The sequence below is a fragment of the Canis aureus genome, chromosome X (assembly GCF_053574225.1).
Source record: "Canis aureus isolate CA01 chromosome X, VMU_Caureus_v.1.0, whole genome shotgun sequence".
Taxonomy (NCBI): Eukaryota; Metazoa; Chordata; class Mammalia; order Carnivora; family Canidae; genus Canis; species Canis aureus.
In genome coordinates this window covers 69,502,192-69,528,197 of record NC_135649.1, presented here as the reverse complement: position 1 = coordinate 69,528,197, position 26,006 = coordinate 69,502,192, and the positions used below count along the sequence as shown (strand labels likewise).

At 38.4% G+C, this 26,006-nt stretch overlaps 1 protein-coding gene across 4 annotated transcripts in view; it reads left to right on the top strand.

Annotated features, from left to right (window-relative positions):
• The window catches only part of KIF4A (kinesin family member 4A), a 118,270-nt gene that overhangs the window by 71,559 nt on the left and 20,705 nt on the right, over positions 1 to 26,006 (top strand). For all 4 annotated transcript variants that reach the window (XM_077888409.1, XM_077888411.1, XM_077888412.1 and 1 more), the window contains 4 exons: positions 597 to 741; positions 1,484 to 1,594; positions 9,328 to 9,411; positions 9,905 to 10,018. In XM_077888409.1, coding sequence (XP_077744535.1) covers positions 597 to 741; positions 1,484 to 1,594; positions 9,328 to 9,411; positions 9,905 to 10,018 — 454 coding nt within the window. The remainder of the gene's footprint in view (positions 1 to 596; positions 742 to 1,483; positions 1,595 to 9,327; positions 9,412 to 9,904; positions 10,019 to 26,006) is intronic.

Below are 26,006 nucleotides of genomic sequence, written 5' to 3'. Positions count from 1 at the left end.
TGATCTTGGGGACATGAGTTCAGGCCCCACTTTGGGCTCTACACTGGGCATGGAGCCCACTTTTTAAAAAAGAATAAAACCAAGACAGATAACCAGAATATCCTACTCTTCCTCAGACCTCTTCCTTATTGACTACTCTACCTTCTTTTTACTCAGTGATTCTATTATACCTCTGTTGAGTCTAAAGTTCATGTTCTTAAATGTTATGCTGAATGTTCGCTTTCTGTCTCAGACTAGTGTAATAGTCCTCAGAATTATTTCTTTACAGCTAAACTAAAGTGAAATATCTTCAAAGAACCATCCTTTTAACATAGTGGTGGGGAGTGATGTCATTTGAGTTGAATGCATTGTTAGAAACTCAAAAAATTTGTTGTTTACTCTTTATATTTAGCTCCCATTATTGAGACAATTTTGGTTGTTTGGGTGGTTATTCTTTATTTAAAGATGGCTATGTGACTGATCACCTATGATATATATATAATATATATATTAGATATATATATATATCTCCCTGTGAACCTGGGAGTCTAACACTATGTCTTTTGAAGTCAAGTTTTGCTGCTGCTAGTCTTCATTCCTGTAGCATCTGTTTTTAGGTTGAGTGAGCGCCGCCGTAAACGTCTCCAGGAGCTAGAGGGTCAAATGGCTGATCTGAAGAAGAAGCTGAATGAACAGTCCAAACTTCTGAAGCTGAAAGAGTCCACAGAGCATACCGTTTCCAAATTGAACCAGGAAATACGGGTAATAAGCTCTCATCCTTGGGTTTATTTCATTAAAACTTACAAACATAGGTGTTCCATTTAGAATTATACTACAGAGGTGTTGTCAGATGAGAAAGTAGCAGGCAGGACCATCATTTCAAATGTGTGACTCTCCACAAATGTCCCTTTTATGGGACATTGTCTTGGTAGTCATCTAGAATCTGAATAACAAAACCTGGCTTTAACATTCAGAGTTTAATGTTAAAGTCTCTGAAACCAAAGGAGAAAGATACCTTAATATTTTGTCGTGATATCCTGACCACCTTCCGTGATAATGCTGAATAATTCTGTAAAGTAGTTACAAAGTGATGACACCTGGAAATTATTTTCAGTTATTGAATGTTCGACTTCTGACATCTAGAAAGTGGAGTCACAAGCCACTTATACCGAAACCTTTAGAATACAATGGTTGCTAGGTGGATTTGTCCTTGAGGCTTAGTAGATATTTCCTTGAAATTTCATTTACATACAAAGAATTTAGGGCTGGATTTAGCTGTTGGTACATTTTTTAAAGTTTCTTCAGCATGTTCGTTTGTGCAGTCTATACTTGGAAACCTTGTGCAAGCATAGCAAGGGGTATTGCAAGCCTAATCAGAAAATCTGTTGGCAGCCTTCTCAGTTTAGCTCTGGGTTTTCTCTCTTAATAGTTAGTCTATCCATCTGCATATCAGCCTAGAATAACTGTAGATGACTAATATTTGTACTGGGTTTTGTTTTTACAGGTGATGAAAAGCCAGCGGGTACAGTTAATGCGTCAGATGAAAGAGGATGCTGAGAAGTTTAGACAGTGGAAACAACAAAAAGACAAAGAAGTTATCCAGTTAAAAGAAAGGGTAAGTAACTATAACCTTCCAAAGGCCTACCTAATAAACCCTTCTCTGGGCTGACTAACATTGAAACTTTTCTTCAAAAAGCTGGTTATCTCCAAAAATGTGACACATTCATGAATTTTAACAAGGATTTCTTAAACGTCCACTATATTTAAGGTACTATGCACTAGATACCATGGAAAAGAGAAAGATGAGTAGTATATGAGCTTTACCCTTGAAGAATGTCTTATCTAGAGGGGAAGGTGAGACATAAGCACGGTTTTCTTTAATTCAAGGAATAAAGAGATCTGTGCTTTATGAATGGCCTAAAATACCAATGTAATTAAGAAAAGAAAGCATATTTCCAATTAGAGTGAAAAGATGACAGCTGAACAGGCCTTGAATGATAGGGAGGATTTTGATAGAGATAAGTGCAAGGCATTCTAGATAGATGGAACAGCAAGAGCAAAGACACAGGTGACAACTTTGTAAGCTATTCAAGGAAAGATGAATGGTCCTAGTGAGACGAAGGATGGTAGGAGATTCCATCAGAAACACAATGAAGCTAGATTGTTAAAGATTTCAGAAATGTGAACTTTATTTTGTTAGCAATGTAAAGATTTTTAAGGTTTTTGAGAAACAAAGTGGTATCAGCCAAGTACTGCTTTAGAAAGATACATCTGAGAGTAATGTGTTTAACAAACTGAAGTACTGAGAAACTAGAGGCCAGAACAGAATATTTTTTAAAGATTTTATTTATTTATTAATGAGACACACACACACACACACACACACACAGAGAAAGAGAGACAGAGACAGAGACACAGGCAGAGGGAGAAGCAGGCTCCATGCAGGGAGCCTGATGTGGGACTCAATCCTGGACTCCAGGATCACACCCTGGGCCGAAGGCAGATGCTAAACCTCTGAGCTACCCAAGGATCTCCCCAGAACAGAAGTTAAGAACATGTTACATCATCCAGGAAGATAGTAAGGGCTTGAATTACAGTAGTAACAGTATTCTTAGAAAGGACATTGATACAGGGAAATTTTTAGAATTGGCCAGAATGTGATACATTGGGTCAAGAAATAAGGAGAAGCACTTTTCAAATAGTTGCATGAGGAGCTTTGTGAACACTCTTTTCCACAAAAGAAATGTAAGTAGTGAAATTTATAAAAACAGCCCTTGAAAGTCTCTATATGTCCTGAGGGCATATAGCAAAGAAACTGTATTCAAGAAATCTAGATCTCAGTAAGAAGCAAGAGCCTGTGGCACTTGAGCCACAATCAGCTCACTCCCCTCATTCCTCAACTTCCAGTCTGTGGCTATGGTTTCTTCTGTTTCATCCCCCACAGCTTCATGTTGCTGAAGTTCTATTTCAGGCAAGAGCAACCAAGATGGTCTGGGGATCCTTTCTTCTACCTAGCCCCCATGTGTAGGATGGAAACTGCTCCTGCTACAGAAGACCAGGAATACTGGGGCCTGATTACCCCAACCCAATCATAGGATATAGATTCCATGTCAGGAGAGGCAAGTCAAGAAAAATAGAGTATACTGACCCTGCCCAGCACCCTACTCACAGAACAGAGAAGTAACTCAGAGAAGTGCATACTATCCCCACTCCCCAGTCTTGAGCAGTAATACAGAGGTTCCCCAGGGGTGATGGGGAGCATTGGCATTGGAACAGTCATAGGAATGCAGCCCTCCCTAAGGTGCTCTCTTTATTTGGGGACAGAGTTTGGGGAAGTTAAAACCTAAAGGAGCTATCAAAAATAATGGAAATTTTGGTAGTGAGCAATTAAGAGACTGGTAGCTCCATGAGAACAATAAGTAAAACAATAGTAAAAATATTCAAAAACATAATGGCTGAAAAATTTCTAAATTTGCTACAAAATATCTACACATCTAAGAAGCTCAGTGAACTCCAAAATAAATGGAAAGGGAACCACACCAAGACACATTATGTCAAAATGATGAAAGACAAAAGACAAAAAAAACTTGAAAGCAAGATAAAATGACTCATCACATACAAGCAACCCCCCAAAAAATAACAGCTGAATGCCATCAAAAACAATGGAGGGCAGAAGACAATGGGAAAACATATTAAAAGTGCTGAAGTAAAATAATATCAACCAAGAATTTTACAGACAACGAAATTTTCTTTCAAGATTGAAGACAAAATAAAGACATTCCCAGATAAACAAAAGCTAAGTGATTTTGTTTTTAGCAGACCTACCTTATAAGAAATACTAAAAGAACTTTAGTCTGAAAGCAAGTGATACCAGATAGTAATTTGAATCTACACACACACACGCACGCACACACACAGAGAAAACACAGAGTACCAGTAAAGATATTATGTAGGTAATTCTAAAAGACAGTATTATAATTGTGTATTTCTTCTCCCTTCTCTTAACTGACTTATTTTTTTTAAGATTTTATTTATTCATGAAAGACAGAGAGAGGCAGAGACATAGGCAGAGGGAGACGCAGGCTCCCTGCAGGGAGCCCAGTGTGGGACTCAATCCCAGGACCCTGGGATCACATCCTGAGCCAAAGGCAGATGCTCAGCCACTGAGCCACCCAGGTGCCCCCTCTTAACTGATTTAAAAAGCAATTAGGGATCCCTGGGTGGCGCAGCGGTTTGGCGCCTGCCTTTGGCCCAGGGCGCGATCCTGGAGACCCGGGATCGAATCCCACATCGGGCTCCCGGTGCATGGAGCCTGCTTCTCCCTCTGCCTGTGTCTCTGCCTCTCTCTCTCTCTCTGTGACTATCATGAATAAATAAATAAAATCTTTAAAAAAAAAAATTAAAAAGCAATTATATAAAATAATATTTATATAATTGTATTGATGAGTCTATAACATATAGAAATCTAACATATTTGACAAAGGAGGTAGCTGGGAGCAAAGTTGTATTTGAGTAAAGAAATGGCATCAAATGGTAACCGGAATCTATAGGAAGAAATGAGAACCAGAAATGCTAAATAAGAACAAATTCTATAAATATATATTTGTTCTTCTTTCATCTCAGCTTATTTAAAGGATAACTTATATAAAGTAATAATAATAGTGAATTTCATGGTTACATACAGATATAATTTATATAATAATAGCACAGAAAGGGAAGAGAATAACTGTATAGAAATAACATTTCTATGTCTCACTGGAATTAAGTTAATATAAATCTGAAGTAGATTCTTTTTTTTTATTCATGAGAGACACACAAAGAGAGAGGCACAGACATAGGCAGAGGGAGAAGCAAGCTCCACGCAGGGAGCCTGATGTGGGACTCAATCCAGGGACTCCAGGATCACACCCTGGGCCGAAGGCAGGCGCTAAACTGCCAAGCCACCCAGGGATCCCTGAAGTAGATTCTTTTAAGATGTTTATTATAAGTACTAGAGCAATCATTAAGAAAATAACTCAAAAATAGAGTGAAATGATCATTAAAGGAATCAATATGCTGCCCTGAAAAATACTTCATTCACTTAATATAAAAGAAAGAAGTAAAGGAAGAATGGAGGAACAAAAAAGATATGACATTTAAAAAGTATACATGAAAATATGAATCCAAACATGCAATAATAACATAATGTGAGTAGATTAAACCATCTACTCAAAAGGCAAAGAGTGTCAGACTAGATTTAAAAAAACAGGATCCATAACAAAGACATGGTGTCTACAGAAGACATATAATGAATTCAAAGATACAAATAAGTTGAAAGTAAAAAGTTGGAAAAAGATCTACCATTCAAACACCAAAAAAAGGCTGATGTGGCTATACAAACAAAATACACTTTAAAACACAAAATATTACTAGAAATAGAAAGGAACAGTTTATAATGATACAAGAGTCAACCCATCAGGAAGATATAACAATTATGAAAAATATATGCACCTAACACCAAAGCCTCAAAACACATGAAGCAAACATGGACAGAAATGAAGGGAGAAATAAATCAATAATAATATTTGGACATGGGCAGCCCGGGTGGCTCAGCGGTTTGGCGCCTGCCTTCAGCCCAGGGCCTGATCCTGGAGACCTGGGATCGAGTCCCACGTCGGGCTCCCTCCGTGGAGCCTGCTTCTCCCTCTGCCTCTCTCTCTGTGTCTCTCATGAATAAATAAATAAATAAATAAAATCTTTAAATAATAAAATAATATTTGGACATGTAAATACCTCACTTTCAATAATGGATAGAACAACTAGGCAAAGTATCATCAAGGATGTCAAAGAATTAACAATACAATAAACTAACTAGACCTAACAGACATCTATAGACTATAGCAGGGTATACAGTCTTCTCAAGTGCACATAGAACATTCTCCAGGATAGACTGTACGTTAGGCCATAAACATTGCTCAGTGCATTTAAAAGGGAAAAAATAAGTTTAAAAGGAATGAAATAATATAAAGTATGTTTTCCAACCACAGTGGAATGCAATAAGAAATCAATTAATAGGAATTTGGAAAGTCACTAATAAGAGGAAATTAAACAACACAGTCCTAATTAAATAACGAGTTAAATAAGAAATCACATGGAAATTTTCTGATAAATAAAAATAAAGACATGCCAAAATTTATGGGATGCAGCTAAAGCAGTGTTTAGAGAAAAATTTATAGCTGTTAATTCCTATTTAAAAATGAGCAAAGATCTCAAATCAATAATCTAGACTTCCACTTTAAGACACTGGGAAAAAAGAGCAAACTAAACCGAAAGCTAACAGATGGGCAAAAATGTTGAAGGTTAGAGTGGAAATTAATGAAATAAAGAATAGAAAAAATAATAGAGGAAATCAGTGAAACCAAAAATTGGACCTTGGAAATGATCAACAAATGCTGACAAATCTTTAGGTAGGCTTAACAAGAAAAAGAGAAGATTCAAATTACTAAAATTAGGAATAAAGAGGGGCATCACTACTAGTTTTCAGAATGAAAGCATTAAAAGGGAATACTTATGAACAACTGCATGCCAACAAATTATAGATAGCTTAAATGAAATGGGAAAGTTTTTGGAAAGATAAAAACTACTGAAGCTGACTCAAGAATAGAAAATCTTGGGGATCCCTGGGTGGCTCAGCAGTTTAGCGCCTGCCTCCAGCCCAGGGCATGGTCCTGAAGTCCTGGGATCAGGTCCTGCGTCGGCCTCCCTGCATGGAACCTGCTTCTCTCTCTCTCTCAGCTTCTCTCATGAATAAATAAATAAAATCTTAAAAAAAGAATAGAAAATCTGTACAGACCCATAACAAGAGATTAATTTGCTGGTTTAAAGGTTCCCAGAAGAGGGCACCTGGCTGGCTTAATCAGTTAAGGGTCCGACTCAATTTTTTTTTTTAATTTTTATTTATTTTATGATAGTCACAGAGAGAGAAATAGAGAGAGGCAGAGACATAGGCAGAGGGAGAAGCAGGCTCCATGCACAGGGAGCCCGATGTGGGATTCGATCCCGGGTCTCCAGGATCGTGCCCTGGGCCAAAGGCAGGCGCCAAACCGCTGCGCCACCCAGGGATCCCATCAATTTTGTCTCGGATAATGATCTCAGGGTCCTGGGATCAAGCCCTGAGTCAGGTTCCACGTTCAGCAGGGAGTCTGCTTGAGGTTTCTCTCTCCCTTTCCTTCTCCTTTTGCCCCCACCCCTGCACTCAGGTGTGCACTCTGTTAAATAAATAAATGGCTAAATACATAAATAACCAGAAAGAAAAGCCCTGGCCCAGATGGCTTCACTGGTGAGTTCCATCAGACATTTAAAGAAGAAAGAATACCAAATTTTCAGAAACTATTCCAAAAAACAGAACTGGGGGAAACATTTCCCAGCTCATTCTATGAGGCCAGTATTTCCTTGATACCAAAACTGAAGACATTCCAAGAAAACTACAGACCAATATCTCTTATGAACATGGATGTGAAAATCTTCAACATAATACTAACAAATTGAATCCAGCAACATATAAAAAGAATGAAACACCATGAGCAAGTAGGGCTCATCTGAAAAAATGTAAGCTTTCCTTAACATCTGAAAATCACTTAATCTATTACACCATATCAATTGAATAAAGGACAAGAAGCACATGATTATCTCAACAGACAGAAAACACATTTGACAAAATCCATCACCCTTTCATAATAAAAACACTCAGGAAACTAGGAGTAGAAAGGAATTCCCTCAACCTGATAAAGGGCATTTATGAAAACCCACAGCTAACATCATAATAAGGAAAGAAAAAACTTTCCCCCTAAGATCAGGAACAAGACAAGAATATCCGTTCTTGTCACTTTTATTCCACATTGTCCTGGAGGTTCCAGCCAGGGCACTTAGGCAAGAAAAACATGTGAAAGGCATCCAGATTGGAAAGGAAGAAGCAAAACTCTCACCGCTGACAGGTAATGTGATCGTGTATGTATAAAATGCTAGAGAATCTACTAAAAAACTGGGGATACTAATACGTGAGTTCAGCTAGGTTGCAGGATATAAGTTCAATGTACAAAAGTCAGTTGTATTTCTATACACTAAAAACCAATTTGAAAGTAAAGAAAGCAATTCCATTTATAATAGCATCAATAAGAATAAAATACTTAGGAATAAGCTTAATAAGTGTAAAATTTATAAACTAAATACTATAAAATATCATTGAATTAAATAAATGGAAAGATAGTCCATGTTCATGAATAGAAAGACTTAGTATTTTTTTTAAGATTTTATTTGTTTATTCATAGAGACACACAAAGAGAGAGAGAGGCTCCATGCAGGGAGCCCGACGTGGGACCCAATCCCAGGTCTCCAGGATCACGCTCCCGGCTGCAGGCGGCGCTAAACCGCTTGCGCCACTGGGGCTGCCCAAGACTTAGTATTCTTAAGACGGAATACTCCTCAGATTGATCTACAGATTCAGTACAATCTCATTCAAAATTCCAACTGGCTTATTTACTGAAATTCATATGCTGACCCTAAAATTTATATGGAAATGGAAGTGATCCAGAATAGTCATAACAATCATGAAATAGAAGAAGTTTGGAGATGGCACGTTTCCAGTTGGCAATATATCCATCACCTCACATAGTTACCTGCTTTTTTTTTTTCAGTGAATTCAGAACACTTAAGATCTATTCCTTAGCAGATTTCAAGTATATAGTACAGTATTAACTAATGTTAGTGTAGTCACTATTATGTATAGATCTTCAGAACTTAGTCATTTTATAACTGAAAGTTTATACCATTTGACCAACTTTCCCCAGTTTTCGCCACCCCCAGTTCCTGGTAACCACCATTACTCTGTGGTTCTATGAGTTTGACTCTTAGATTCCACATATAAGTGAGATCACACAGTATTTGTTTTTCTTAGTTTGGTTTATTTCAGTTACCATAATGACCTTTATGGTTCATCCATGTTGTTGCAAGTGGCAGGATTCCCTTCTTGTTTGTGGCTAATAATATCCCATTGTATACATACACCACATTTTCTTTATCCATGCATCTGTCTTAGGTTCTTTCCATGTATTGGTCGTTATGAATAATGCTGCGATGAATAAGAAAATGCAATATCTCTTCAACATACTGATTTCATATTTCATTTCCTTTGAATATATACCCAGTAGTGAGATTGCTAGATCATACGGTAGTTCTATTTTAATTTTTGAGGGACCATAAAAAATTACTGTTTTCCACAATGACTTACATTGAAGGACTCTTTAGTTATTGTTATAAGATTTTATGTTCGCTAGCTGAATAGCAATTAAAAGTCTGACTTTTTTCTCTCAGGACCGTAAAAGGCAATATGAACTGCTCAAACTTGAAAGAAACTTCCAGAAACAGTCTAATGTGCTCAGACGTAAAACTGAGGAGGTAAGAAAATCCAACCTGGTAGGTCAAGTGTATTATCACCTTCAGACTAGGTACTGACAAAGCAGTATGCCTTAAATAAACCAATGTCCTGAAAAACCAGGGATACCAATCTTGACCAGCAATTCCTAAGACTTAATCCCTGTTTATATGTCATGAACTGTGAGCAGATAAAAATCTGAGAAGAAATGAAAATTCAAATAAGGATGTCTTTTTCCAACTAAGCTTGCTTCTTTCCAAAAAAATACAGAGTAATATTGATAAGTGCATTTCCAGATTCTTTCAGTCTGCAGTAGTTCTTTGAAATGTGTACCTCTCTTAGGCTCTAAAGCAGTAGTAGTTCACCAGTATTATGTACATGGAGACTTAAAAGTTGATTCCTATAGGAACTCAAACCCATGTAATTTTTTCATTTTTTTTACTAAGAAAGAAAAATGGACATTAAAATTTTTTTTCACCCTTAAATTCCACATTACTGTGAGCCATTTTTATTTAGGCAGCAGCTGCCAACAAGCGTCTCAAAGATGCTCTGCAAAAGCAACAGGAGGTTGCAGATAAGCGGAAGGAGACTCAGAGCCGTGGAATGGAAGGCACGGCAGCTCGAGTGAAGGTATGGATAGCTTGCACTCCCATTTCTCTTATCTACATTACGGATAGGAAAAAATGGAAAATAGCTTTCTTTTTTTTATATTTTTTTATTGGAGTTCGATTTGCCAACATATAGCATAACACCCAGTGCTCATCTCATCAAGTGTCGCCCTCAATGCCCATCACCCAGTCACCCCGTCCCCCCACCCACCTCCTTTTCCACTACCCCTTATTCCTTTCCCAGAGTCAGGTGTCTCTCATGTTCTGTCACCCTCACTGATATTTCCCACTCATTATCTCTCTTTTCCCCTTTATTCCCTTTCACTATTTTTTAAATTCCTCAAATGAATGGGACCATATAATGTTTGTCCTTCTCCAATTGACTTATTTCAATCAACATAATACCCTCCCGATCTATCCACGTTGAAGCAAATGGTGGGTATTTGTTCTTTCTAATGGCTGAGTAATATTCCATTGTATATATAGACCACATCTTCTATCCATTCATCTTTCAATGGACACCGAGGCAACTTCCATATTTTGTCTATTGTGGATGTTGCTGTTATAAACATTGGGGTGCAGGTGTCATGCTGTTTCACTGCATCTATATCTTTGGGGTAAATCCCCAGCAGTGCAATTGCTGGGTCGTAGGGCAGTTCTATTTTTAACTCTTTGAGGAACCTCCACACAGTTTTTTCAGAGTGGCTGTACCAGTTTACATTCCCACCAACAGTGCAAGAGGGTTCCCCTTTCTCCACATTCTCTCCAACATTTGTTGTTTCCTGTCTTATTAATTTCCCCATTCTCACTGGTGTGAGGTGGTATCTCATTGTGCTTTTGATTTGTATTTCCCTGATGGCAAGTGATGCAGAGCATTTTCTCATGTGCTTGTTGGCTATGTCTATGTCTTCTTCTGTGAGATTTCTGTTCATGTCTTTTGCCCATTTCATGATTGGATTGTTTGTTTCTTTGCTGTTAAGTTTCATAAGTTTTTTATAGATCTTGAATACTAGCCCTTTATCTGACGTGTCATTTGCAAATATCTTTTCCCATTCTGTAGGTTGTCTTTTAGTTTTGTTGACTTTTCCTTTTGCAGTGCAGAAGCTTTTTATCTTGATTAAATCCCAATAATTCATTTTTGCTTTTGTTTCCCTTTCCTTAATAGATGTATCTTGCAAGAAGTTGCTGTGGTCAAGTTCAAAAAGTGTGTTGCCTATGTTGTCCTCTAGGATTTTGATGGATTCTTGTCTCACATTGAGATCTTTCCTCCATTTTGAGTTTATCTTTGTGTATGGTGAAAGAGAATGGTCTAGTTTCATTCTTCTGCACGTAGATGTCCAATTATCCCAGCACCATTTATTGAAGAGACTGTCCTTTTTCCAATGGATAGTCTTTCCTGCTTTGTTGAATATTAGTTGACCATAGAGTTGAGGGCCCATTTCTGGGTTCTCTACTCTGTTCCACTGATCTATGTGTCTGTTTTTGTGCTAATACCACACTGTCTTGATGATCACAGCTTTGTAGTACAACTTGAAATTGGCATTGTGATGCTCTGGTTTTCTTTTTCAATATTCCCCTGGCTATTCAGGGTCTTTTCTGATTCCACACAAATCTTAAGATAATTTGTTCCAACTCTCTGAAGAAAGTTCATGGTATTTTGATAGGGATTGCATCAAACGTGTAAATTGCCCTGGGTAGCATTGATATTTTCACAATATTAATTCTTCCAATCCATTTGCATGGAATATTTTTCCATCTCTTTGTGTCTTCCTCAATTTCTTTCAGAAGTCTTCTGTAGTTTTTAGAGTATAGATCCTTTACCTCTTTGGTTAGGCTTATTCCTAGGTATCTTATGCTTTTGGGTGCAATTGTCAATGGGATTGACTTAATTTCACTTTCCTCAGTCTCATTGTTAGTGTCTAGAAATGCCACTGATTTCTGGGCATTGATTTTGTATCCTGCCACACTGCCGAATTGCTGTATGAATTCTAGCAATCTTGGGGTGGGAATCTTTTGGGTTTTCTACGGACAGTATCATGTCATCTGCAAAGAGGGAGAGTTTGACTTCTTCTTTGCCAATTTGAATGCCTTTTATTTCTTTTTGTTGCCTGATTGCTGAGGCTAGGACTTCTAGTACTATGTTGAATAGCAGTGGTGAGAGTGGACATCCCTGTCTTGTTCCTGGTCTTAGTGGAAAGGCTCCCAGTGTTTCCTCATTGAGAATGATATTTGCTGTGGGCTTTTTGTAGATGGCTTTTAAGATGCTGAGGAATGTTCCCTCTATCCCTACACTCTGAAGAGTTTTGATCAGGAATGGATGCTATATATTTTGTCAAATGCTTTCTCTCCATCTATTGAGAAGATCATATGGTTCTTGTTTTTTCTCTTGTTGATATGATCTATCACATTGATTGCTTTATGAATGTTGAACCAGCCTTGCATCCTGGGGATAAATCCCACTTGGTCATGGTGAATAATCTTCTTAATGTACTGTTGGATCCTATTGGTTAGTATCTTGTTGAGAATTGTTGCATCTGTGTTCATCAGGGATATTGGTCTATAATTCTCCTTTTTGGTGGGGTCTTTGTCTGGTTTTGGAAGTGAAGTGATGCTGACTTCATAGAGCAAGTTTGGAAGTACTCCATCCCTTTCTATCTTTCGGAACAGCTTTAGTAGAATAGGTATGGTTTCTTCCTTAAACATTTGATAGAATTCCCCTGGGAAGCCATCTGGCCCTGCACTTTTGTGTCTTGTGAGGTTTTTGATGTCTGCTTCAATTTCCTCCGTGGTTATTGGCCTGTTCAGATTTTCTATTTCTTCCTGTACCAGTGTTGGTAGTTTGTGGTTTTCCAGAAATGCGTCCATTTCTTCTAGATTGCCTAATTTATTGGTGTATAGCTGCTCATAATGTTTTTAAAATTGTTTGTATTTCCTTGGTATTGGTGGTGATCTCTCCTTTATCATTCGTGATTTTATTAATTCGAATCTTTTCTCTTTTGTTTTTAATAAGGCTGGCTAATGGTTTATCTAACTTATTAATTCTTTCAAAGAACCAACTCCTGGTTTTGTTGATCTGTTCCACAGTTTTTCTGGTCTCTATTTCATTCAGTTCTGCTCGAATCTTTATTAACTCTCTTCTGCTTGGTGTAGGCTTTATTTGCTGTTCTTTCTCCAGTTCCTTTAGGTGCAAGATTGGCTTGTGTATTTGAGTATTTTCCAGTGTTTTGAGGGATGCTTGTATTGTGATGTATTTCCCCCTCAGGACTGCTTTTGCTGTTTCCCAAAGATTTTGAATGGTTGTATCTTCATTCTCATTAGTTTCCATGAATCTTTTTAATTCTTCTCTAATTTCCTGGTTGACCCTTTCATCTTTTAGGAAGATGCACTTTAACCTCCACATGTTTGAGTTCCTTCCAAATTTCTTCTTGTGATTGAGTTCAAGTTTCAAAGCATTATAGTCTGAAAATATGCAGGGGTCAATCCCAATCTTTTGGTATCCGTTGAGACCTGATTTGTGACCCAGTATGTGGTCTATTCTGGAGAAAATTCCTTGTGCACTTGAGAAAAATGTGTATTCAGTGTGTTTGGATGTAAAGTTCTATAAATATCTGTGAAATCCATGTGGTCCAGTGTATCATTTAAAGTTCTTGTTTCTTTGGAGATGTTGTGCTGTCATTTGCAGAATGCACTGTGTTGAAGTCTCCTAGTATAAGTGTATTATTATCAAGTATGTCTTTACTTTGGTTATTAATTGATTGATATACTTGGCAGCTCCCACATTAGGGGCATGATTGTTAGGTCCTCTTGTTGGATAGATCCTTTAAGTATGATATACTGTCCCTCTTCATCTCTCACTACAGTCTTTGGGATAAACTTTAATTTATCTGATATGAGGAGGGATCCCTGGGTGGCGCAGCGGTTTGGCGCCTGCCTTTGGCCCAGGGCGCGATCCTGGAGACCCGGGATCGAATCCCACGTCGGGCTCCCTGCATGGAGCCTGCTTCTCCCTCTGCCTGTGTCTCTGCCTCTCTGTCTCTCTCTGTGTGACTATCATGAATAAATAAATAAAATCTTTAAAAAAAAACAACTTTAATTTATCTGATATGAGGATTGCTACCTCTGTTTTCTTTGGAGGACCATTTGAATGGTAAATGGTTCTCCAACCTTTCATTTCTAGGCTGTTGGTGTCCTTAGGTCTAAAATGAGTCTCTTGTAGACAGCAAATAGTTCTTGCTTTTTTATCCAGTCTGAAACCCTGCGTCTTTCGATGGGATCACGTAGGCCATTCATGTTCAGAGTTACTATTTAAAGATATCAATTTAGTGTCATCATAATACCTATTCAGTCCCTGTTTTTGTGGATTATTTCTTTGGGCGTCCTCTTTTCCAGAGTCCCCCTTAATATTTCTGGCAGAGCTGGTTTGGTGGTCACATATTCTTTTAGTTTCTGCCTATCTTGGAAGCTCTATCTGTCCTTCCATTCTCAATGAGAGCCTTGCTGGATAAAGTATTTTTGGCTGTATACTCTTCCTATTTACGACCCTGAATATATCCTGCCTGCCCTTTCTGGCCTGCCAGATCTCTGTGGAGAGGTCTGCTGTTAATCTAATATTTCTTCCCTTATAAGTTAGGGATCTCAAAAAAAAAAAAAAGAAAAAAAAAAGTTAGGGATCTCGAGCAGCCTGGGTGGCTGAGCGGTTTAGCGTCGCCTTCAGCCCAGGGCGTGATCCTCCAGACCTTGGATCGAGTCCTACATCAGGCTCCCTGCATGGGGCCTGCTTCTCCCTGGGCCGGTGTCTCTGCCTCTCTCTGTCACTCATGAATAAATAAAAAATAAAAAATAAGAAAATTTAGGGATCTCTTGTCTCTTGCTGCCTTAAGGATTTTCTCTTTATCTTTGGAATTTGCAAGTTTCACTATTAAATGTTGAGGTGTTGGACAGTTTTTATTGATTTGATGGGGGGAACTTCCCTATTTCCTGGATCTAAATGCCTGTTTCTCTCCCCAAATTAGGGAAGTTCTCAGCTATGAATTGTTCAAATACACTTTCTAGTCCTCTGTCCCTCTCGGCACCCTCTCAAACCCCAATTAAACAGATTTTTCCTTCTGAGGCTGTCATTTATTTCCTTTAACCTTTCCTCGTGGTCTTTTAATTTCTTTTCTCTTTTTTCCTCAGCTTCCTTCCTTGCCATCAACTTATCTTCTATGTCACTCACTCTTTCTTCTACTTCATTAATCCTCGTTGTTAGGACCTCCAGTTTGGATTGCATCTCATTTAATTGATTTTTAATTTTGCCCTGATTAGGTCTAAATTCTGCAGTCATGAAGTCTCTTGACTCCTTTATGCTTTTTTCCATAGCCACCAGTAGCTTTATAATTGTGCTTCTGAATTGGTTTTTTGACATCAAACTGTAATCCAAATTCTGTACCTTTGTGGGAGAGAGTACTGTTTCTGATTGTTTCTTTTGTGGTGAGTTCTTCTTTCTAGTCATTTTGCTTGGTGCAGAGTGGCTAAAAACGAGTTGTATTGGAAAAAGGAAGAAAAAAAAGGGAGGGGTATCCTCTGGTTCTATATACTATAAATCCCTGGACTTCCCCTGGAGCTTTCCAGCGCTGTTCAGTCAAGAGCTTGCTCTTCCCCTGTCCTTTCAGCTGGTCTTCTGGGGAAGGGGCCTGCTGTGCTGATTCAACCCCACCAGGTGCACGGCTCAGTGGGAGCTGTTTATCCTGTGAGGCCCCTATTCCCTGGAGGCCCTGCTCTGTCCCAGGCACAGGGTGACACCAGGAGGAACAACAACACTGGCGGTGGCCAACTCTCCAGCTCTGGGGTCAGCTCCCGCAGTAACTACCATAGTCTCCCAGTCCACACTGTCCTGAATGCTCTGGGGACGGTGGGGTGGGGGGTTGCTGAGCTCCACAACTTGTAGGCGCCTGGTGGCAGGAGAGTCCTCACTGTCCTGTGCCCTCTCCGCCTCCACCTCTTCCGGGGGGAGTGCAGGATCCTGGGCTGTGTCTGCTGGGCACCCTGGGAGCCGAGACGTGTGCTGCTGGAATCGCGCTCCGGGGGGCCACAGCTCCCCAAGGCAGCAGGGTGCAGCCCCCTCCCCCAGAGCCACTGCCTGAGCTTCTCCTGAAGCCCCGCCGGGCATGCGCTCCTGCCCTTTACTGAGATCAACCCACAGTCTGTGGCGCTCTATCTTCCGGGGCGCACTTCCTCTGTTAGTGACTCGGGGACACTGGAGGCTCCACTGCCCCTCCTGTGCTTCTGCCCGAGTTCCCTGCTAAGCACCTTTCTGTTCAGGAAGAATCTGGTATGGATTTTTAAAGTTCCTGCTTCTGGGATCCCTGGGTGGCGCAGCGGTTTGGCGCCTGCCTTTGGCCCAGGGTGCGATCCTGGAGACCCGGGATCGAATCCCACGTCGGGCTCCCGGCGCATGGAGCCTGCTTCTCCCTCTGCCTGTGTCTCTGCCTCTCTCTCTCTCTCTCTCTGTGTGTGACTATCATAAATAAATAAAAAATAAAAAAAAAATAAAAATAAAGTTCCTGCTTCTCAAGGACTGGGCTTTCCTGTCCAGGGAGGCTTTCACAGCCCACCTTAGACTGGCTCCTCGCAAGGCCCCTCCCCCACTTGATTGGTTTTGGTTTTTTTTTTTTCCACCTCCCTACCTTGTTAGAAGCACACTCTTCTCTCTGTAGCATTCCAGCTGTTCTCTCTTTAAATCTCAGGTCGAATTCGTAGGTGTTCAGGATGATTTGAAAGTTATCTAGGTAAGTTGGTGGGGACAGGTGACTTGGGGACGCCTCCACCATCTTGCCCCACCCCCCGACTCCCCCGGAAAATAGCTTTCTTTTGGTTTAGAATAAAACACTTCAAAATCTGAAGTTCTACCTAAAAAGCCTGATTTCCTAATGATACCTTTGAATATCTTTGGACAAGATAAAGACCAGAGTAGAGAACCCTTCACATCCCTGCATCAAGTGAGGTTCAGTTAATTTTTAACAATTGACCTACAATAAACTGTACATATTTAAAGTGTATAGTTTAATAAGTTTGACACAGATGCACCCATGAAATCATATAATGGAATGCAACTCAGCAAAAAAAAAAGACAGAAACTATTGATCCATATAGCACAAGCAAGACAATGTCAATGTCCATCATGACCAGAACTCACTTCTATCCCTTTCCTTTCTCCCCTCCCTAGTCCACCCCTCTACTTCCCCATCTTCAGGCAGCCAGTTATCTTCTCTCTGTCACTATAAATTAGTTTTTATTTGCTAGACTTGTATAAAAAATTTAATCATACAAATGTTTTATTTTTCTGACTAATTCAGCATAATTATTTCAAGATTCATCCCTGTGATTGTGTGTATCAGTACGTCTTTATATTGCTGAATGGCATCCTATTGTATGGCTATATTCTAATTTATCCATTTACCTGTTGATGGACATTTTGTGTTGTTTCCAGTTTTTAGCTGTTATGATATTTTACTGAACATCTGTCTACAAGTCTTTGTGTGGATATATGTTTTTATTTCTTTTGGGTAGATAACTTAGGAGTCGCCTGCTGGCTCTCTCGTATGGTAGGTGTAAGTTTTATCTTTTAAGCGACTGCCAAATTGTTTGGTTGTACCATCCTACTAGCAATTTATGAGTGTTATAGTTGCTGTACATTCTTATGAATACTGAGTATGATAAGTCTTTTAAATCTTAGATATTCTAGTGAATGGGTAGTGGTACCTCATTGTGGTTTTAGTTTTCATTTCCCATATGACTAATGATGTTGAGCATCTTTTCAGATGCTTTTAGCCATGAAATACCTGTTCAAGTCTTCCTCATTTTTTAATTAAGCTGTCTTTTTTACTTTTCAGTTAGAATTCTTTATATATTCTAGATATATCCTACAAAGAACTTTTATGTTTTAAAAATATTTTCTCCTGGGCTGTGGCCTGCCTTTTCCCTTAACAGTGTCTTTTTTTTTAATTTTTATTTATTTATGATAGTCACAGAGAGAGAGAGAGAGAGAGAGAGAGGCAGAGACATAGGCAGAGGGAGAAGCAGGCTCCATGCACCGGGAGCCCGATGTGGGATTCGATCCCCGCTCTCCAGGATCGCGCCCTGGGCCAAAGGCAGGCGCCAAACCGCTGCGCCACCTAGGGATCCCAACAGTGTCTTTTGAAGAGCAAGACTTTTTAATTTTGATGCTATCCAATTTATTGACATTTTTTTTCTTTTATGCATAATGGGCTTTATGTCCTGTTGAAGAAATCTTTGCCAAACCCAAGGTCACTATGATTTACCTCTAAGTTTTCTTCTACAATTTATGTGGTTTTAAGCCTTACATTTAAGTCTATGATTCATTTTGACCTGACACCTTTGTCAAAATCAATTGTCCATAAGTCAATTTCTAGATTCTACTCCATTGATCTACATGTCGATCTTTATGCCAATACCCACGTTTGATCACACTAGCTTTATAAGTTCTGAAATCAGGTAGTATAAACCCCCAAAGTTGTTACTCTTTTTCAAAATTGTTTTGGAAAAACTAGGTGCTATGCATTTTCATATAAATTTTAGAATCATCTTGTTAATTTCTATAAAGAGTCTACTTGGAGGAGTATCTGGGTGGCTCAGTCAATTAAGCTTCTGCCTTCGGCTCAGGCCATGATCTTGGAGTCCTTGGATCAAGCCCTGCATCAGACTCCCTGCTCAGGAGAAATCTGCTTTTCCTTCTCCCTTTGCCCCTCCCTCCCACATGTGCACTCTCTCTCTCTCAAAAAAATAAATAAAATATTTTTCTTAATGATTTATTTATTCATGAGAGACACAGAGAGAGAGGCAGAGACATAGGCAGAGGGAGAAGTAGGCTCCATGCAGGGAGCCCAATGCGACACTCAATCGCATGACTCCAGGATCACACCCTGAGCTAAAGACAGATGCTTTACTGCTGAGCCATCCAGGCGTCCCTAAATAAAATCTTTTAAAAAAAAAGTGTCCTGGGAGTTTGATTAGGATGGCATAGAATCTATAGATAAACTGAGGAGAATTTATATCTTACAATACTGAGTCTTTACATGAACACAGTGTATCTCTCCATTTATTTAAATCTTTAATTTCTCTCAGCAGTTTTAGTTTTCAGTATACAGGTGTTGCACATCGTTTGTCAAATATATTTCTAAGTGGGGATCCCTGGGTGGCTCAACGGTTTAGTGCCTGCCTTTGGCCCAGGGCGTGATCCTGGAGTCCCAGGATCGAGTCCCACATCGGGCTCCCTGCATGGAGCCTGTTTCTCCCTCTGCCTGTGTCTCTGCCTCTCTCTCTCTCTCTCTCTCTCTGTGTCTCTCATGAATGAATAAATAAAATCTTTAAATATATATATATATATATTCCTAAGTATTTCATATTTTTATGATATTGGGTATTTTTTTGTATTTCAATTTCCACATGTTCAGATATATTCATTGGTTGTTACAGCTTTTTTATAGAGGCTACATAGACAATCATGTTGTCTGTAAATAGAGACAATTTTATTTACTAAGTAGTTCTGCATGCCTCTTTTTTTAACTTGACCTTGTCTTATTGCACTTGCTAGAACCTCCAATAAAATATTTAATTGAGGGATCCCTGGGTGGCGCAGCGGTTTGGCGCCTGCCTTTGGCCCAGGGCGCGATCCTGGAGACCCGGGATCGAATCCCACGTCGGGCTCCCGGTGCATGGAGCCTGCTTCTCCCTCTGCCTGTGTCTCTGCCTCTCTCTCTCTCTCTCTGTGACTATCATGAATAAATAAATAAAATCTTTAAAAAAAAAAAATATTTAATTGAGTCAGTAAAAAGAGAAATCCTTGCTTTGTTCACAATCTTAGGGAGAAAGCATTCAATCCTTTACCATTAAGTATGATCTTTGCTACAGGTTTTTTGTTTATGTCCTTTATCAGTTTGAAGAAGTTCCTGTCCCTAGTTTGCTGAAAGTTTTTATCATGAACAGATATTGGGCTTTTTCTGAATCCTATTGAGATGATTTTATGGTTAGTTTTTACTCTGTTAGTATGGCGAATGACATTGATTTTCTTTCAACTTTATTAAGGTATGTCTAACATACAGTAAGATTTACCTTTTTGAGTGTATAGTTCTAAGAGTTTTGACAACATATATAGTTGTATAACCACCATCACAAGCAAGATATAGAATAGTTTTATTGTCCTCCCAAATTTCTCTATACCTGTTTGTAGTCAACTCCTCCCACAACCCTAGCCATTGGCAAACACTCATGTGTATTCTGTTATAATTGTTTTCCCTTTGCATCAGTGTCATATAATTAGAAACATTAAAAAAAGAAGCATATAGCATGGCTTCTTTCACTTACTATAACGCATTGGAGACTCATTTATGTTGTTGCATGAATCAATAGTTTCTGCCCTTTTTTTTTTTTTTGCTGAGTTGCATTCCATTATATGAATGTCCCATAGTTTATCTATTCACCTATTAAAGGATATTTTGGGGGTTTTCCCCACTTTTTGGTGATTATGAATTAAAGCTGCTATAAAAACATTTACATATAGGTTTCTGTGTAAACATAGGTAAACATTTCACTTGGGTAAATACCTAGGAGTGGAATTGCTAAGTCATGTGGTAAATGTGTGTTTAACCTTATAAGAAACTGTCAAATTGGGACGCCTGGGTGGCTCAGCAGTTGAGTATCTGCCTTCCGCTCAGGGTGTGATCCCACAGTCCCGGGACTGGAATCCCACATTGGGCTCCCTACATGAAGCCTGCCTCTCCCTCTGCCTCTGTCTCTGCCTCTGTCTCTCTCTCTCTCTCTCTCTCTCTCTCTGTCTCTCATGAATAAATAAATAGAATCTTAAAAAAAAGAAACTACCAAATTGTTTATCCAGTTGTTCATTGCTGGTATATAGAAATACAATTGATGGGATCCCTGGGTGGCGCAGAGCGGTTTGGCGCCTGCCTTTGGCCCAGGGCACGATCCTGGAGACCCGGGATCGAATCCCACGTCGGGCTCCCAGTGCATGGAGCCTGCTTCTCCCTCTGCCTATGTCTCTGCCTCTCTCTCTGTCTCTCTGTGACTATCATAAATAAATAAAATTTAAAAAAAAAGAAATACAATTGATTTTGGTATATTAACTTCTGTCTTTTGACTTTATTAGTCTAATAACTATTTTGTAGGTTCTTTGAGATTTTCTGCACAACCATGACATCTCTAAATGCAGATTTATTTCTTCCTTTCTAATCTATGTGTCTTTTATTTCTAGTACTTGCCCTATTATATCAGCTTGGGCCTACAGGATGATGTTGAATAGGAATGGTGACAGTAGAAACCATTCTGTTTTTCCTGATCTTGGGGAAAGGACCCAGGCTTTCGCCATTAAATATGGTGTTAGCTATATTTTTTTTTAAGATTTTATTTGTTAATTCATGAGAGACACAAAGAGAGAGAGAGAGAGAGAGAGAGAGAGGCAGAGACAGGCAGAGGGAGAAGCAGGCTCCATGCAGGGAGCCCGACGTGGGACTCGATCCCAGGTCTCCAGGATCAGGCCCTGGGCTGAAGGCAGCGCTAAACCACTGAGCCACCCAGGATGCCCTATAGTTTTTTTTATAGATACCCTTTATCAGATTGAGGAGGTCCTTTTTTTAAGATATTATTTATTTATTTGAGAGAGAGAGAGTGTGTAAGCAGGGTATTAGGGGAGGAGATGAACACAGAGCCTGTCACACAGCTCAGTTCCAGGACCCCAAGATCATGACCCCAGCCAAAATAAAGAGTTCAGATGCTTAACTCTGAGCCACCCAGGTGCCCCACAGATTGAAGAAATTCTTATGTATTCTTAGTTTATTGTAAGTTTTTATTCTGAGTGTTTTGATGTTCAATTTTGAAACCAGCCTTGCATTCCTTGAATAAATGCCACTTTGTTGTGACATATCCTTTTTATGTGTTTATTGTTGAATTCAGCAGTATATAAAGTTAGAATTTTTCTAAAATAAAAATTATGTGTAAAATTTTTGCATCTCTGTTCATGAGGGATATTGGTCTGTTGTATTCTCATAATGTCTTCATCTGGTTTTGGTATCAAAGTAAATGTTGGCCTCTTAGAATGAGTTGGGAAGTAGTCCTTTTTCAGTTGTCTAGAAGAATTTGTATAGAATTAATATTGTTTCTTTCTTAAAATTTTGGTAAAATTTACAAGTTAAGTCACCTGAAGTGTTTTTTGTTAGTTTTTGCTTTGTGGAGTAGGTGGAAATTAACTAAAATTCAGTTTTTAAAAATAGATATAGGGTTGCTCAGGTTATATATTTCTTCTTAAGTAAGCCTTGGTAGTTTGTGTGTTTCAGTGAAACTGTATGCTTCATCTAAGTTGTCAAATTTATTGATATAAAGTTATCCATAATATTCCCTTATTATCCTTCTAAAATCTGTAAAAGCTATGGTAATATCATCTATCTCATTCCTGTTATTGATATTTTATGCCTTTTTCATTTTTCATGATCAGTTTGGCTAGAGGTTTATCAAAGAACCAGCTCATTCTTACTAATGGTTAAAATGGTAAATTTCATGTTATGTTTATTTTATCAGAATTTTTAAAATGTCCCCAAAACCCCAACTCATTAGTTTCCAATCTGATCTTTATTATTTCCTTACTTCTGGTTTGGATTTAGTTTCTTAAGGTAGAAGCTGAAGTCATTGATTTGAGGGTTTGGTTGTTTTGTTTTGTTTTTGAGGGGGGAAGTGGGGCAGTGGGAGTAAGAGAGAGCAAATCCCTAGCAAGCTCCATGCCCAGCACAAAGCCTGACACAGGGCTCAATCTCACAACCCTGAGATCATGACCTGCATTGAAATCAAGAGTTGAACATTTAACTGAGCCATCCAGGTGCCCCTTCTTCTTTTTCTGATATAAGCATTTAGTACTATAAATTTCCTCCTAAGTACTCCTTTAATAACATCCCACAAATTTTGATACTTATATTTTTGTTTTCATTCAACTCAAAATATATTCTAATTTCCCTTTTGATTTCTTCTTTGACCCATGGGTTATTTATAAGTGGGTTATTTAGTTTCCAAATGTTGGGGGTTTTTTCCTAAATATCTTTGTGTTATGATTTCTTTTTTTTTTTTTTAATTTTTTTTTTTTTATTTATTTATGATAGTCACAGAGAGAGAGAGAGAAGCAGAGACATAGAGGGAGAAGCAGGCTCCATGCACCGGGAGCCTGACGTGGGACTCGATCCTGAGTCTCCAGGATCACGCCCTGGGCCAAAGGCAGGCGCTAAACCGCTGCGCCACCCAGGGATCCCCTGTGTTATGATTTCTAATTTAATTTCATTGTGGTTAAAGAACATATTTTGTGTGACTTGGATCTTTTCAAATTAGTGAGGCTTATTAAGGCCTAGAATATGGTCAATCTTGGCAAATATTCTGTATGTACTTAAGAAGAATGTGTATTCGGCTATTGTTGGAGAGAGTGTTCTATAAATGTCAATCTTGTCTATTTGTGCTGTTCATTTCTACTGTATCTTTGCTGATTTTTCTGCCTACTGATTCTATCATTTATTGAGAGATGAGTATTCAAATCTCCTGCCGGAATTATGGATTTGTCTTTTTTTCTTGTAATTCTATTTTGTTTCATGTATTTTGAAATCTTATTAGGGGCATAAATATTTAGGATTAATTGATCTTTTCATTATTATGAAATGATCTGTTTTATTCCTGGTAATATTCTTTGTTCTGAAATCTACTTTTTTTTTTTTATAATACAGTCCTTCCAGCTTTTTTTTTTTTTACTAATGCTAGAATGGTGTATATATGTATAGATTTATTTATTTATTTATTTGTATGTTTGTTTGTTTATTTGAGAGAGAGAACACCAGCAGGGTGGGAGGGGCAGAGGGAAAGAGAGAAGTAGACTCCCCACCGAGCAGGGAGCAATGCAGAGCTCCATTCCAGGACCATAGCCAGGACCTGAGCCAAAGGGAGATGCTTAACTGACTGAGCCACCCAGGTACCCCTAGAATGGTATATATTTTTTTTAACACTTTGAGTTTTAACCTATTTGTGCCTTTATTTTTAAAGTGTGTTTCCAAGGTGCTTGGCTGGCTCAGGGTCATGAGTTTGAGCCCCACACTGAGTGTAGAGATTACTTAAAATACATAAATAAAATTTTATTTTTTTTAAGATTTTTAATTTATTCATTCATGAGAGACACAGAGAGAGAGAGAGAGAGGCAGAGACACAGGCAGAGGGAGAAGCAGGCCCCATGCAGGGAGCCCAATGTGGGACTCGATCCCGGGTCTCCAGGATCACGCCCTGGACCGAAGGCAGCACTAAACCACTGAGCCACCTGGGCTGCCTCATAAATAAAATTTTAAAAAATAAATAAAGTGTATTTCTTATAAGCAGCATATTGTTGAGTCTAGCTTTTATAATATAGTCTGACAAACTGCATTTTAATTGGGGTGTTTAGACCATTTGCTTTTAATATGATTATTGATATGGATAGGCTTGACTCTATTATTTTGCTATTTTCTATTTGTCCCATCTATTCATCATTTCCTTTATTTTGTTTATTTTTTTGGCTTCTTTTAATCAACTGAGTATTTTGTGATTTCATATTATCTCCTTTGTTGGCTCATGTATGATTTTGGTGCTTAAATTAGTGATATAAAACATTAAGGGTTAAGTTCTTTTGAATAATTGACTCCTTTATCTTTATGAAATTATCTTTTTTATTCTCAAAAATATCCTTTGATGTGAATTTTACATTATCTGATGTTAATATATCCCCTTACTCCACCTTTCTTTTGATTACTTTTAGCATGGTATGCCTCCATCAAAAGTGAAAATGTTCTCAAAGATGGTTACTTTTTAGAAACTAAGTTTAGTTAATTTTGTTTGCTTAAAAAATTTCATTCATTGACTTTAAAAGTTAAGAATGTGTATCTAATTATGTCTCTTAAGGCAAGACAAACAAAAGGAAAAATAAACTGTTTTTAGTACATCAAAATAAAAAGCTTTCACACAGTGATGCAAGGCAACCTACTGGATGGGAGAAGATATTTGCAAATGATATAGCCAATGAGGGGTTAATATCCAAGATATATAAAGAACTTGTATAGCTCAACACCAGAAAAACAAATTAAAAAATGAACAGAGGACATTTCTAAAATGACATTTTCTCAAAGACATACAAATGGCCGACAGACACATGAAAAGATACTCAGCATCACTAATCACCAGGGGAATGCAGGATGTGGAGAAAAAGGAACCTTCATGTATTGTTGGTGGAAATGTAAATTGGTGTAGCCACTGTGGAAAATGGTGTGGAGGTTCCTCAAAAAATTAAAAATAGAAATACCATATGATCCAGTAATTCCATTACTGGGTATTTATCCAAAGAAAACAAAAACACTAATTTCAAGATATTTGCACCCCATGTGTATTGCAGCATTATTTACAATAGCCAAGATAAGCAAGCAACCTAAGTGTCCGTTGATAGATAAATGGGTAAAGAAGATGTGATACACACAATGGAATGTTACACAGCCATAAAGAAAGGATGAGATCTTACCATTTGTGACAACATGGATAGACCTAATACCTCTAGGGTATTGCTAAGTGAAATAAGTCAGACTGAGAGTGACAAATACCATATGATATCACTCAAATGTGGAGTCAAAAAAAAAAAAAACAAATGAATAAACCAACAAAAAACAGAATCAGACCTATAAATACAGAGAATAAACTGAGGTTGTCAGAGGGAAAGTGGGGGGTGGAGGCATGGGCAAAATGGGTGAAGAGGAGTGGGAAGTATAGGCTTCCAGTTACAGAATCATGGAATTAGTCATGGGAATAAAAAGAATAGCATCAGTATAGTCAATGATATGTAATAGTGTTGTATGGTGGCAGATGGTAGCTATACTTGTGAACAAAGCATAACATATAGAGATATTGAACCACTATGTTGTACACAGGAAACTAGTGTAACATTATGTGTCAACTATACT